Source organism: Malassezia sympodialis, genomic scaffold (genome assembly GCF_000349305.1).
Source record: "Malassezia sympodialis ATCC 42132 genomic scaffold, msy_sf_4, whole genome shotgun sequence".
In the NCBI taxonomy this organism is placed as follows: domain Eukaryota; kingdom Fungi; phylum Basidiomycota; class Malasseziomycetes; order Malasseziales; family Malasseziaceae; genus Malassezia; species Malassezia sympodialis.
This window is the reverse complement of record NW_017387802.1, coordinates 75,520-88,343: the sequence shown is the minus strand read 5'-3', so window position 1 is coordinate 88,343 and position 12,824 is coordinate 75,520. Positions and strand designations below refer to the sequence as shown.

Sequence of the window (12,824 nt, the reverse complement as noted above, 5' to 3'; positions counted from 1 at the left end):
CTTGGATGCGCGCCGGCGAGGCCCTCGCTTCTTGCTAGTGAGCCATGACGAACCCTGTTGTGTGTGCGTAGACGGCGACTTATGCAGACCTCGATATTGAATTTGTTGGTGGTGCGCCGCCCTCGCGTGAGGGCGGCAATCGCATTGTGCTGGAGCTGTTCCAGGACAAGGTACCCAAAACGGCGGAGAACTTCCGTGCTCTGTGTACGGGCGAGAAGGGTACCGGCAAGGCGGGAGTGCCGCTGTCGTTCAAAAACAGCCTGTTCCATCGTGTGATTCCCCATTTTATGATCCAGGGAGGTGACTTTACGAACTTCAACGGCACGGGCGGCGAGTCGATCTACGGCGAGAAGTTTGAAGACGAGAACCTGGAGGGCAAGCACGACGAGCCGTTCCTGCTGTCAATGGCGAACGCGGGTCCTAACACGAATGGCTCGCAGTTCTTTATCACGACGGTGCCGACGCCGCACCTGGACGGCAAGCACGTCGTCTTTGGCAAGGTGCTCAAGGGTCGCGACGTAGTGCGCCACATTGAGCAGAGTCCCACCGGCGCGAACGACCGCCCGCAGGAGGACATCAAGATCGCTGACTGCGGCGAGTTTTCGGCGGAGCAGCTCGCTGACAGCGCGTTCGACTTTGGTATTAAGCCTGACGAGACGGGCGACCCGTACGAGCCGTATCCCGAGGACTCGGACCTGCCGCTGGAAGAAAAGCCCGAGTCGGCGCTCGAGGTCGCCAAGACGCTCAAGGAGATTAGCGCCAAGCTTGTGGCGAAGGGACAGTGGGGCCTCGCCCGCGAGAAGTACGAAAAGGCGCTGCGCTACCTGTTCGTGAACCCCCACCTGCCCGAGTCGACGAACGAGGCGTTGGTAGCCGAATACCGCGGTCTGCGCACGCCGCTGCAGCTGAACGCTGCGCTCTGTGCGCTCAAGACGCAGCCGGCGATGGCCGAGGAGGCTGAGGCGCTCACGACGCAAGTTATTGAGCGCGCGGCGGAGGGCGGTCCAGGCGCGCCGTCGGCGGCGGAGCTCGCCAAGGCCCACTTCCGCCGGGCGCTTGCCTACAGTGTGATGAAGCGCGACGACGATGCGAAGGCGGAGCTCGACACCGCGCTGCATTATGCGCCGGGCGATGCAGGCATTACCCAGGAGAAGGCCGCCGTCGAGCGGCGGCGCCAGGCGCGGATCGCCAAGCAGCGTGCGGCATACAGCAAGATGTTTTCGTAGACTACTTCGAGAATCCGTTCTCCTTGAGCACCTCACCGAGATGCTGCAGCAGCGTCTCAATGTCGCCGCGCTCCTTGTTGACGACCGAGACGCCCATGTGGCCAATGCGGAAGTACTCGTCCTTGCAAGACTTGTGCAGACCCGCACCGAACACGACGCCCCGCTGCGCCATCTTGGGCAGAATGTCCGCGGCGCCCATGCCCGGCGGGTAGCGTACCGCTGTCATACCGTTCGCGACGCCCGTCTCGCGCGCCTCCGGCACGGCGAGCTGCTCGAGGCCCAGCGCGACAATGCCGTCCTTGACCTGCTTCGACACGTCCCTATGGCGCTGGAGGCGGTCGGCCAGCGACACGGTGCCCGACGTGATGGTCTTCAGCGACGTGTGCAGCGCATAGATGAGCTGGACCGGGGGCGTCGCAAAGTACGCCACGCTGCCCGACTCGTACGCCTTCATGATAGGAAGCCACTTCTTCCACGAGCCGAAGAAGATGGCGGGCGGCGTCTTGCGCGCCTCAAACGTGCGGATCGCGCGCTCGCTCGCAAGCGAGAGCGAGAGGCCCGGCGGGCAGCCAAGACCCTTCTGCGACGCAAAGAGCAGGTAGTCAATGCCCCACGCATCCATGTGGATTTCCTCCGAGGCGACGCTGCAGACGCCGTCGAGGATGACCAGGGTCTCGGGACTGACCTCCTTCACGACGCGCGAGATGCCCTCGGCGTCGTTCAGCACACCGGTCGACGTGTCCACATGCGTGATGGTGATCGCCTTGTACTTCTTCTCACGGAGCGCCTGCGCGACCTCGTCCAGCGACGAGGGAGCACCGACGGGCGCGGTCAGCTGCGTCGGCTTCGCGCCGTAGGTAGCGAGACACTCGGCGAAGCTATCGCCAAAATAGCCAGTCGTCAAGACAAGCACCTCGTCGCCAGCCTCGAGCAGGTTCGTGGAGGCCATGTCCCAGCCAAGCGTGCCCGAACCGGCAATGACGATCGGCTGCGCCGTCGGGCCATCGACCACGGTACGCAGCATCTTGAGCGCCTCGCCAAACACAGGCACAAACTCAGGCGAAGTGTGCGCCATGGATGGGTGCGCATTCGCGTAGAGGACGTCGTCCGCGACCTCAATAGGGCCGGGAATCATCAAGAGCTTGTGCGGGTCCTGCTGGAACGGCATGATTAAGGTGTGATAGTGCGCTGCGTCAGTGCGCTAGCCGGCCGGACCTCGGCGGGGCCGGCTGACTCAGCGTGCACGGCCGTGGCGGCGCGTGTTCTTTGCGATGGCCGCCCACGCCGGCGACGAGGCAGCAGACTGGTGCGTGCTGGCCGAGGCGGCGGTGGCGCTGCCGCCGACCAGCACACTACCGCGGTTGCGTGCAGAGCCCAAGCTCCCATACATTGTCGATGCGCTGCGCAAGCTGCGGGCTGTGTATGCGCCACCCCCTGCGTCCGTGGCGCCGGCCGTAGACGAGGACCTGCAGAACCGCCTCGATGCAGCGCGCGCTGAGCCTACCGAGCGCGCCTACGTGCTCAACTGGCTCGGGCGTCTCGTCGAGTCGGAGCTCGCGTGGATCGATGATACGCCCGAGCGCCGCGCGGCCGTGGAAGACGCCGCGCAGATCCTCGCAGGATGCACGTCGGCCCTCGAAGCGGGAGATCTGCTCCGTGACTTTTGCTTTCCCACTCCGGACGCCGACGTCCCGCCGCCCTTCGAAGGCACGCCGGTACTGCAGGTGCACATGCGCGTGCGCGACGCATCGCTGCCCCCCTCCGACCAGCACAGTCGCCAGGGCGCCGCCGAGGCCGCCGCAGCCGTCGGCGTGCAGACGTACGCCAGCTCGATTATCATGAGTGACCTATTTGTGCGGCGCCCCGGTGCGTGGCATACTGCACTTGAGCCGGGTGCGCCGCGCCGCGCGCACTTCCGGGCTATGGAGCTAGGTGCAGGGACAGGGATCGTCGGTATGGTCGTTGCGCGTGCCCTTAGCGAGGGCGTGCTGCCGGTCGACCACGCCACCGTCGGCCTTACCGACTACCATGCCGATGTCTTGGCGAACCTGCAGTACAATGTGAAGCACTACTTGGGCCTCGCGAGCGGTCGCGTCACGATCGAGTGCGAGCCGCTCGACTGGCGCGCGATGTACGACCTGGTGTGCCCTGAGCGTGCGAGTGGCGCGGCAGTGCCGTGCCGGCTCCCACCTGCGCATTCGTACGACCTCCTGTTGGCCGCCGACCCGGTGTACGACCCGATGCATGCGACGTGGCTCATGGGGGCGATATCGTACCTGCTCGTGCAGCCGGACGTGGATCCCGAGGCTCGTGCACACATTCTGCTGCCTGTGCGCACGGCCGGCCGTCTCGCAGGCCTGTATAAGACGGTGGATGAGGCCCTTGCGACGCATGTCCCACAGAACGGCTTCCGCCTCGCGGTCGTGCACCGCGCGCAGTGGCCGCGCCGCCACGGCCTCGGACGGCAGGACGAGAGTGCCTACATCTGGACGGCCCTCGCGTGGGAGGCGCTTGCATAATGTACAGGTCTATGCGCGGCGGAACGTGCGACCGCTGGCGGTCTTGCGCTCCTTTTCGGCGTGCTCGGGCTTGGCGCGGTTGAGCACCTTGAGAAACTCGCTCACCCGCGAGCGCATGCGGCTGTGCATATAGGCCTTGGAGCATTTGACTGCGTCAGTGCGGAGCACGTACTGTGATAGTGCAAATAGTCGCGGAACAGCTGGATGTGCGAGATGGTCGAGAAGCGCACATCGGGGTGCGCAAAGTGACGCGGGAACAGCACAAACGTCACATAGCCCGTGTCGTCCAGGGCGCCGCGGCTGACGAGGTGCCGCACCTCGAGCGGCGGCTCGCGGTTCGAGTACAGCACCTGCGGCGCGTTCTGGATCGACGGCTGGCGCCGCGCATCCACAAACTCCTGCAAGAACACCTTGCCAAAGATGCGGTCCGTCTCCTCCTCGAACCGCGTGCTGATAACGACCGTCACGCGGTCGTGCGCGGGCAACACAAACATGGCCTCGTCCGCGCGGTAGTGCACGGGGAGCAGCTCGCCCGTGGGCGGCGCGGCGCCCGGCTCGAACGCGCGCTCCAGCTCAGCCTGCTGCGCAAACGCACGCTCAAAGGGCGCGGCCATCGCATGGCGCTTCAGCAGCGCCGCCGCTTGGATCAGCGCATCGCGCTCGGCGCCGGCGGGCGGCACCGCCGCATAGTCAAACTGCAGCGTGATGCGGTAGTCGGCCTCCGGCTCAGCGCGCATCCATGTGCCGTAGAGTGCGCGCAGGTTCTCAACGACACCGTACTGCACGAGCTCCGGCCAGCAGCGGATGTCCATCGAGAGCGTGAGGGGGCCCTCCTTCGTCGACTCTAGGTGGTAGGCCACGCCGTCAAAGTCTGTGAACATTTGGTCCACGGCACCGGGACTGCGGTCAGAGAGACAGCACCTACGCAGCAAACTTGCTCGTGAGCACATCCCGAATAATCGTGTTCTCAGCCCCCAGCAGAATCATCGTGCTGTGCGTCGAGGAGCCATCGGCCGGCCCCGCCGCGAGGCGGCCGCGAGTATGGGAAATATGGGCGGCCCGCGCGCGCGAGGATCTATGTTATGCCGGCCGCGCCGCGAGACGGGCGAGCTTGTCGTCGAGGACGGAGCGCTCGCGCCGCAGGTGGAAGTGCTCAAGCTCGAGACTGGCGTCAGCAATCCTCACACACCTCGAGATCTTTTTCCGTAGCTGCACTTGTGTCTCCTCCACGTCGGGCTCGGGCGCCGGCGCCGGCGGCGGAGCGTCGACGCGCGCCTCGCCCTCGTGCGATAGATCGCCAATGCGCCAGCGCTCGACCAGCTCGCTAAGCTTCATGCCGCCCATGAATCCGAGTGGTAGGAGCACTAGCGTCGCCAGCGCCATGAGCCACCGGATCCGCGGGATGCCAAGCCACGTCGGCACAGCGCGAGGCGCCCGCGGCGCATCGGCCGTCGGCACTCGCCGCGGCACAGGCTTCTCGTGCAGCGCACCGCGCGCGCGCGCACTGGTCGACATAGAACGCGACCAAGGCGCAGGGGGTGGCCGCTGCGGCTTACGCCATGTCGAGCGCCACGACCGCGTCGGCGCATTCGTACACACCGACCAGGTCAGCTCCCGCACGCGCCGCACGCTGCCGAACGTTTCACGCACAATCGTGCGCCATGCGTCGACCAAAGGCGCGAGCCACCGCATGTGCGTCCGTGCCTTGCGCGGCGCGGGAAGCGGCGCTGCATCAGCCGGCGCCACGGCGCGCACCCAGGCGCTGCACACAGGCGACGGCGCGCCGCGGGCCGTCCACGTGCCGCCCGGCGGGATGCCCACCCGCACGAGCTGCCGGAGCACCGTATTCTCGAGCATGCGCATCACGCGCGTTCCGAGCTGTTCCCGGCCCCATAGCTCGTGCGTGAGCACGCCAATACACAGATCGCGCTCATGAGGATACGCGCGGCCCAAGAGGGACGCAATGCGATACGAGAAGGCCATGTCCGTCGTGATGCGGTCGCCTACGACCAGCAGCCGAGGGGGGTGCGCCGCGTCAGGGCTACGCAGATGCTGTGATGCCACGTAGTCGACGACCTGCTGCGCACACGCGCGGCCCGGCTTTTTCACGGCGTGGCACAGGATCGGGACGCCCAGCTTCGACGACACTTGCTCCGCCTGCATCAGTACGGCCGACGTACCGCGAGGCCGGTCGGGTCCTGGCTAGAGCCCGCCGAGTTGCTCACAATGAGGAGGTTCTCCTCGCCAAACACTGCCTTGCATTCATCCCACGTCGCCTCGAGCGCCGGCGCGAGTGCGTCATGGTGTGGACGTGTCTCGCGTTAGTGCGCCAGCGTACCAAGCAGTTGTCCTTGTCGTACACAATGTAGCGCACGCCCGAGGCGCGCACCTGGCGCCAGTCAATGAGGCGCAGGGCTGTGTGTCAGTAGAGTGACGTACAGGCCACCTGCAGGTGCGGTACGAGCACGCCAGGGCGCACGAAGGCCTGCGCCACTGCAACGAGGCCCGGCGTGTTCATCGTCGGAGCGCGAGCACGGACAGTGCCTCCACCTACAAAACCGGCCGTTTTGCGCGGCACGGCTTGTCTCGTGCGATGACGAACGAGCTCGACCACATCTTTGCCTCCCTGCCCACGGACCCTGCGCGCAAGCGCAAGCGCGGTGCGCCGGGGGCAGCGACTCACGGAGACGATCGTGCGCCGCCGCACAAGCGCGCAGGTACTGCATCGGCGCCCGCGTCCGAGGAACGCGGGGACGCCGCGGACGCTGCGCGCCGCCCCAAGGCGCCGCCGAGCGCTGCGTCTGCGTCGTCGGATACGCCGACGGATGGCAGCAAGAATGCGCGCGCCGCTGAGTCCAAGGCCGACGCGCCGCGCCGTCGTACGCCTGTCGTGGTGCACGACACATCGGCGCCTGCACGCGCTAGCGCTCCTGTGCAGCCGCGCGCGCGTCCCTCGGACGACGACGACGCGGCGTTTGCCGACTCGCGTGGCCGGGATCGTATGTATGGGCTACTTACGCAGGCAAACGCACGGAGGAGGGGTTCCGCATCTTTACCGAAGACGAGCTGCGGCTCAACGAGGGTGGCGGTACGCAAGCGCTCACTGACTCAGGCACGCCGCTCTGCCCATTCGACTGCGACTGCTGTAGGTGGCCGGGCCTAACGCGCAGGTTTCTAGATACCCCCGTAGTGCCCGAGGCGCTGCTGACAAAGCGGTGGCCTCTCCTTCTCGACCGCCACGATGGACGCGCTGTGGGCCGAGCTGGCGCTCGTGCCGGGGTCCGAGGCGGACAAGCGCCGCGCGGAGATCGAGGAAGCGCTGCTGATGCCTTCGTGTGAGCTGGCGCGTTCGTGGATGCTCGACGCGCAGCAGCACTGGGCGCGGCCGACGCGCTTCGAGACGATGCTGGCTCTCGATCCGTCGCCCAGCACAACGTCGCTGCAGTTTGTGCGCTCCGGCCTCGAGGGCCGGGTCGTCGGCTACTCGGAGGTCGTATCTGGTGCCTCGCTGCACGAGCTGGACGGCTCGTCGCTCTCGCTGCACCGCCCCGTGTCGACGCAAAAGAGCTTTGTGCGTGGCTCGACGTCGTCTATGCCGTTCCGCCCTGGCGGCCTCGAAGACGCTGTGGCGGCGGACGAGCCGGACAAGCGCCCGTCGGGCGCGCTGCGCACCGTCCCGCCTGGCTTCTCGCGCGGCCTGGCGCTCTCGCACGCGCCGCTGGATGAGAGTGTGCCGACGTGGCGGGACGACCTCTCGCAGGCGTCGCCGGCGCACCTGGACCGCACGGTCATTACGGTGGACAAGGAGGGTCTGTACAAGATGCCCGAGACTGCGCCGCAGGCGCAGAACGACGACGCCCTCGTGGACGAGCTGCTCCCGGAGGAGTCGCTGCCGCGCATCTTCCAGAGTGTGACCAAGGCGCCGAGCGAGGAGCGCCGCGAGTGGGCGCACATGATCCACACGTCGAAGCAGATGACCAATTTCCACGAGCTCGTGCCGGTCATGGCGCACGAGTATCCGTTCGAGCTCGATACCTTCCAGAAGCAGGCCGTGTATCACCTCGAGCAGAGCGACTCGGTGTTTGTGGCCGCGCACACCTCGGCCGGCAAGACGGTCGTGGCAGAGTACGCCATTGCCCTCGCGACCAAGCACATGACGCGCTGCATCTACACGTCGCCCATCAAGGCGCTCTCGAACCAAAAGTTCCGCGAGTTCAAGCACACGTTTGGCGCGGAGAATGTCGGTATTCTGACCGGCGACGTGCAGATCAACCCCGAGGCTACCTGCCTCATTATGACGACCGAGATTCTGCGCAGCATGCGTACGTACCGCGACTAACACAGTGTACCGCGGCGCCGACCTCATCCGCGATGTGGAATTCGTCATCTTTGACGAGGTGCACTACGTCAACGACCAGGAGCGCGGCGTCGTGTGGGAGGAGGTGATCATTCTCCTGCCGGCGCACATCAATATTGTGCTCCTCTCGGCGACCGTGCCCAATACGCAGGGTACGTGGGTCGACTAACGCCAGAATTCGCCGACTGGGTGGGCCGCACGAAGAAGAAGGACGTGTATGTGATATCGACGCCCAAACGTCCGGTGCCGCTCGAGCACTTTCTGTTTGCGGGCAAGGAGCTGTTCAAGGTCGTCGATGCACAGGGCCGCTTCTTCGCGAAGGGCGTGCACGACGCGGCCGACGCCCTGCGCTCGAAGCAGGAGCGCGAGGGCACAGCGCCAGGCGCCTCGGCGCCCGCGGCGCGCGGCGGCCNGCGCGGCGGGCCGCCGGGCCGTGGACGCGGTGCGCCGCAGGGCCGCGGCGGCTATGGCCAAGTGGCGCGGCGCCCGGGCCAGGCCACCGACAAGTCGCTGTGGGTGCACCTCGTCGGCCTCCTGCGCAAGCGCTCGCTGCTTCCTGTCGTCGTGTTTGTGTTCAGCAAGCGGCGGTGCGAGGAGTATGCGGATGCGTTGCCCAACACGGACCTGTGCCATGCGAGCGAGAAGAGCGAGGTGCACGTCGTGATCGAGCGCAGCCTCTCGCGCCTCAAGGACGTCGACCGCAACCTGCCGCAGATTACGCGCATGCGCTCGCTGCTGAGCCGCGGGATCGGTGTGCACCACAGTGGTCTACTGCCCATTGTCAAGGAGCTCGTCGAGCTCCTCTTCCAGCGCGGCCTTGTCAAGGTCCTGTTCGCGACCGAGACGTTCGCCATGGGCGTCAACATGCCCGCGCGCTCCGTTGTGTTCAGCGGCATCCGCAAGCACGACGGGCAGGGCTTCCGCAACCTGCTCCCGGGCGAGTACACACAGATGTCCGGCCGCGCGGGTCGTCGCGGCCTGGACGCGACGGGCGTGGTGATCGTGATCGCCGAGGACCCCGACGTGCACACGCTGAACCACATGATGCTGGGCCAGTCGACCAAGCTCAAGTCGCAGTTCCGCATCACCTACAGCATGGTACTCAACTTGCTGCGCATCGAGGCGCTCAAAGTCGAGGAGATGATCAAGCGCTCCTTCTCGGAGAACGCGACGCAGCGCCTGCGGCCCGAGCAGGAAAAGACGCTGCAGAACCTGCAGTCGAAGCGCGCGGCGATGGAGCCAGAGCTCGCGGCGTGCACCCTGCCGTTGGACGAGCTCGAGCGCCTGTACGACCTCTCGGTGCAGGCGACGCGCCTCAGCGACGCATGCCTCGCGCTCGCTGCGCACCACTCGCAGGGCGCCAAGATGCTGGCGTCGGGGCGTGTCGTGCTGGTGCGCGAGGGCACCTATGGGTTTGCGCCCGCGTTCCTCGTGCGTCCGCTGACGGGCCAGCGCTTCCTTGCGCTGCTTGCGCTCACGCCGGGCCAGCGTGGCTCGCGGGCGCGCAGCGACGCGCTGCCGCTCTGGATCTCGTCGGCCTTCACCGCGCAGCTCGCCCAGGGCGAGTGGGTCGCGGAAGCACGCGAGATCCCTCTGTCGAGCGTGGTGCTCGTCACGTCGATCACCGCGTCGATTCCCAGCGCGTCGATCCAGTCGCGGCGTCCGTCGGCGCTGCGGCGCGCGCTTGAGCTGCTGCGCCCGCCGATGGCCGCGATCCACGCGCACCTGGCTTCCGCGTCGGAGCCGGCCGGCTACGCGGTGCTCGGCCTCGAAGTCGACTGGTCGCGCATGCGCCGCATGGACTTCCAGGACGCGCAGCGCGAGCGCAATGCAGTGCTGGCGGAGCTCGCGCAGGTGCAGAGCCTCATGGACTCGCCCGAGTTCCTGCGCGAGTACCAGGTGATGCACCGCCGCAAGCGGCTCGAGCTGGACATGGCGCGCGTGCGTGCCTCGCTGTCGAGCGAGAATCTGGATTTGCTGCCCGACTACCACCAGCGCATCGACGTGCTCAAGGCGCTGCGCTTTATCGATCCCGACTCGGAGACGGTGCTGCTCAAGGGGCGCGTCGCATGCGAAATTCGCAGCGCCAACGAGCTGATCCTCACAGAGCTCCTGCTCGACAACACGTTTGTCGAGTATGCGCCTGAGGAGATTGCGGCGCTGCTCAGCGTGTTCCACTTCAAGGACAAGACAAGCGTCGAGCCGGAGCTGACGCCGACGCTCCGCGAAGGATACCAGCGCATCGTCGATACGGCCGACCGTGTGGCGGCTGTGCAGCTAGCGCACCAGCTGAACGCGGAAGACGACGCGTCGACGATGCACATGGGCCTCATGCAGGTCGTATACGAATGGGCACGCGGTATGCACTTCAACGACATTATGCAGCTCACAGACGTGGGCGAGGGCACCATTGTGCGCTGCATCACGCGCCTCGACGAGACGTTCCGCGAGGTGCGCGATGCGTCTCGCGTGATTGGCGACATGGACCTGCTGGAAAAAATGGAGACGTGCCAGCAGCTGATCCGCCGCGACATTGTGTTTGCAGCCAGTCTCTATTTCTAGTAGCTCGGCGACGACGTACTACGGCCTTCCAGCATATCATTCTTCAGGCCCCTGTGGATGCCGCGCGCGCGCGAGTACCACTCGTGCGTCGGCGACGTCGGCCGCGACGACGGCGTCCACGGCGGCGGCGCTGCATCCGACGCGCCACTCTCGTCCCACGCACCCGGCGCGGTCGGCGCCCCCTCCACGAGGCGCTCGTCCAGCTGCAGCAGCTGCGCCATCGACTGCGTACAGTTGCACGCGTGGCTCTCGCCTGAGCGCGGCGGCATGTTGGTCACTGCCCAAGGCGTGCCTACCGGCAGATTTCGCGGTAGGTGCGACGGCTGGCTCTGGCTGCGCTGCGCCAGGATCGCATCGTTCGGTCGGTGCACGGGTATCACGGGCGTGTTCGACCCCGAGCCCGCCCTGTCGATCGAGTGCCTCTGTGGCACGTCCAGGCTCGGAGGCGGCGTCTTGACCAGCCGACGGCGCGACCGCTGCGACGACAGTGACTGCAGCGAGTGCAGCAGCTTGTTCCACTCGGGCTGCGAGGCCAGCGGCGCGTCGGATCTCGGCAGCGGCAGCGTCGGCGCGCGCGACGTGCGGGGCGTCGCGGGCGCCGATGTGACTGGCGACGCCTCCGTGTACGGAGGGAGGTGGATCGCGTCGTGCGTGCACTCGCACGTCGGAATCGACACGGTCTTCGTCATGGAAAACACTTGCGAGCGCGGCAGACCCGCCATCTCGTTCTGTGGCCGGTCCTCGAGGAGATCGAGGCGGGAAAACAGGACTTCGACGCCAATGGCATGTGAGAGTCGCAGGCGCGTGCGCGTGCCCTGCATGGTCGAGGGCCGCAGCCGGGCGTGGTCCGGCAAGCGCACGGCCGTCTTGATGCGGTAGCCCGGCATGGACGCGACGTCACCGGCCAGCGGCCGCACGACGCTCATCGCACTTCGCGCAGCCTTGCCCACGCGCGTGCCGCGCTGGACGCCCTCAGCCGTCCAGAGGCCCAGCTCCCAGTACGACGCGTTGTTTGTCTCGCGCGTGCGGGGCGGCGGCACGCCCAGCTCCCACACCTTGAGCTTTTCCACGGGCATGACCTCCCACGTATCGGTGCTCGGGTAGTACAGCTCGTACGTCTGCTCCACAAAGACACGCACCATGAGCACGTTGAGCGTCGGTGGCGGCGCTGGGTGCACGAGAGACAAGTGCAGCACACCCGCCACCGTAAGCGATACGCCTGTGAGCGTGATTGTCATGTCGTGCAGCGATTCGTGGGTATCATTGAAGATAAGCTCAAAGGAAAGCGGTCCATTCTCAGGCGTCTGCTGCTGCACCGGTACCAGGTCGCGCGACACACTCACATCCCGCCCGTTCTTGCCGGCACCCCGCACCGTGGCTGTGATCGTATACTTTGTCCGCCCATACCTGCACCGCTCATAGGGTGCCACCCACGCAGGTAGAATCAGGTGAAACTCAAAGTCGTGCACGCCCTTGGTGAGATAAAGGCCCTGCTCTTGAGTCGCGTCTACGCTCGTCGGCACAGGGCGGTGGGCGGCCTGTGAATTCGTCTCGATGGTGATGGTCCGGTCCAGCACCACCGCCTCTTCCCATCGGAGCGTTTTGGCTTTTTCAGTATGGAGCTTCTCTTCGGCAATGACCGGGTAGCCGATCGTCTGGAGCCCCAACAGCCGGATCTCGATGCCGTGCAGCATGCGATCTGTGGGGCACTCAATTTCCACAACACCATCCAGCAGCTGATCCTGACTCGGCACATCCTCTGAAGCAGACGGAGACAGCCATACGAGGTCCGTCGGCAAATGAATCCATACCTCGCAGGGTGCCTCCGCGGACTTCATCGCGCTCCGGGGAAGGCGCCCAACACCGCCTGCCTCCACCATATAGCCTCATGGCCGGAGGTCTGTTCGCGCACCACGTGACAGTCCACGCCGGGCTCGACACGATGCTTCCTGCGTGGCATGGCCCCCGCTCGTGATCCTAGCGGCTTCATGCTATGGATCGGGGCCCCATGCTTCCACTGCAAGCGCGAGGACTTTTTGCCGCTCCGATGCATGGCGTGCGAGCGCCTGTTTTGTGCTGAGCATTTTCGGCAAGAGGCGCATGCCTGCCCCCATCCGGCACGCGACGTGCTCGTGCCCCTATGTCCCCTATGCGAAGAGC

General features: G+C 66.2%; 7 protein-coding genes across 7 annotated transcripts; 3 read left to right on the top strand and 4 right to left on the bottom strand.

Annotated features, from left to right (window-relative positions):
- Positions 1-44: 44 nt before the first annotated feature.
- On the top strand, positions 45-1,226 carry MSY001_0859 (uncharacterized protein; the record flags this gene model as incomplete). Its single annotated transcript, XM_018885952.1, is given in 2 exon segments — positions 45-59; positions 72-1,226. The coding sequence occupies 2 exon segments, from the start codon at positions 45-47 to the stop codon at positions 1,224-1,226; spliced, it is 1,170 nt and encodes a 389-aa protein (XP_018739474.1).
- Position 1,227: 1 nt separating this feature from the next.
- MSY001_0858 (uncharacterized protein) lies at positions 1,228-2,394 on the bottom strand (the record flags this gene model as incomplete). The annotated part of the gene is made up of 1 exon (XM_018885951.1): positions 1,228-2,394. The coding sequence occupies one exon, from the start codon at positions 2,392-2,394 to the stop codon at positions 1,228-1,230; it is 1,167 nt and encodes a 388-aa protein (XP_018739473.1).
- A 103-nt stretch (positions 2,395-2,497) lies between these two features.
- Positions 2,498-3,745, top strand: MSY001_0857 (uncharacterized protein; the record flags this gene model as incomplete). The annotated part of the gene is made up of 1 exon (XM_018885950.1): positions 2,498-3,745. One exon carries the CDS (start codon positions 2,498-2,500, stop codon positions 3,743-3,745), a length of 1,248 nt encoding a protein of 415 aa, XP_018739472.1.
- Positions 3,746-3,754: 9 nt separating this feature from the next.
- MSY001_0856 (uncharacterized protein) lies at positions 3,755-4,695 on the bottom strand (the record flags this gene model as incomplete). Its single annotated transcript, XM_018885948.1, has 2 exons — positions 3,755-3,894; positions 3,918-4,695. 2 exons carry the CDS (start codon positions 4,693-4,695, stop codon positions 3,755-3,757), a joined length of 918 nt encoding a protein of 305 aa, XP_018739471.1.
- Positions 4,696-4,825: 130 nt separating this feature from the next.
- MSY001_0855 (uncharacterized protein) lies at positions 4,826-6,263 on the bottom strand (the record flags this gene model as incomplete). Its single annotated transcript, XM_018885947.1, has 4 exons — positions 4,826-5,902; positions 5,926-6,060; positions 6,084-6,160; positions 6,185-6,263. 4 exons carry the CDS (start codon positions 6,261-6,263, stop codon positions 4,826-4,828), a joined length of 1,368 nt encoding a protein of 455 aa, XP_018739470.1.
- A 75-nt stretch (positions 6,264-6,338) lies between these two features.
- Positions 6,339-10,664, top strand: MSY001_0854 (uncharacterized protein; the record flags this gene model as incomplete). Its single annotated transcript, XM_018885946.1, has 3 exons — positions 6,339-6,748; positions 6,959-8,067; positions 8,164-10,664. 3 exons carry the CDS (start codon positions 6,339-6,341, stop codon positions 10,662-10,664), a joined length of 4,020 nt encoding a protein of 1,339 aa, XP_018739469.1.
- A 36-nt stretch (positions 10,665-10,700) lies between these two features.
- On the bottom strand, positions 10,701-12,502 carry MSY001_0853 (uncharacterized protein; the record flags this gene model as incomplete). Its single annotated transcript, XM_018885945.1, has 2 exons — positions 10,701-10,794; positions 10,824-12,502. 2 exons carry the CDS (start codon positions 12,500-12,502, stop codon positions 10,701-10,703), a joined length of 1,773 nt encoding a protein of 590 aa, XP_018739468.1.
- Positions 12,503-12,824: the final 322 nt, after the last annotated feature.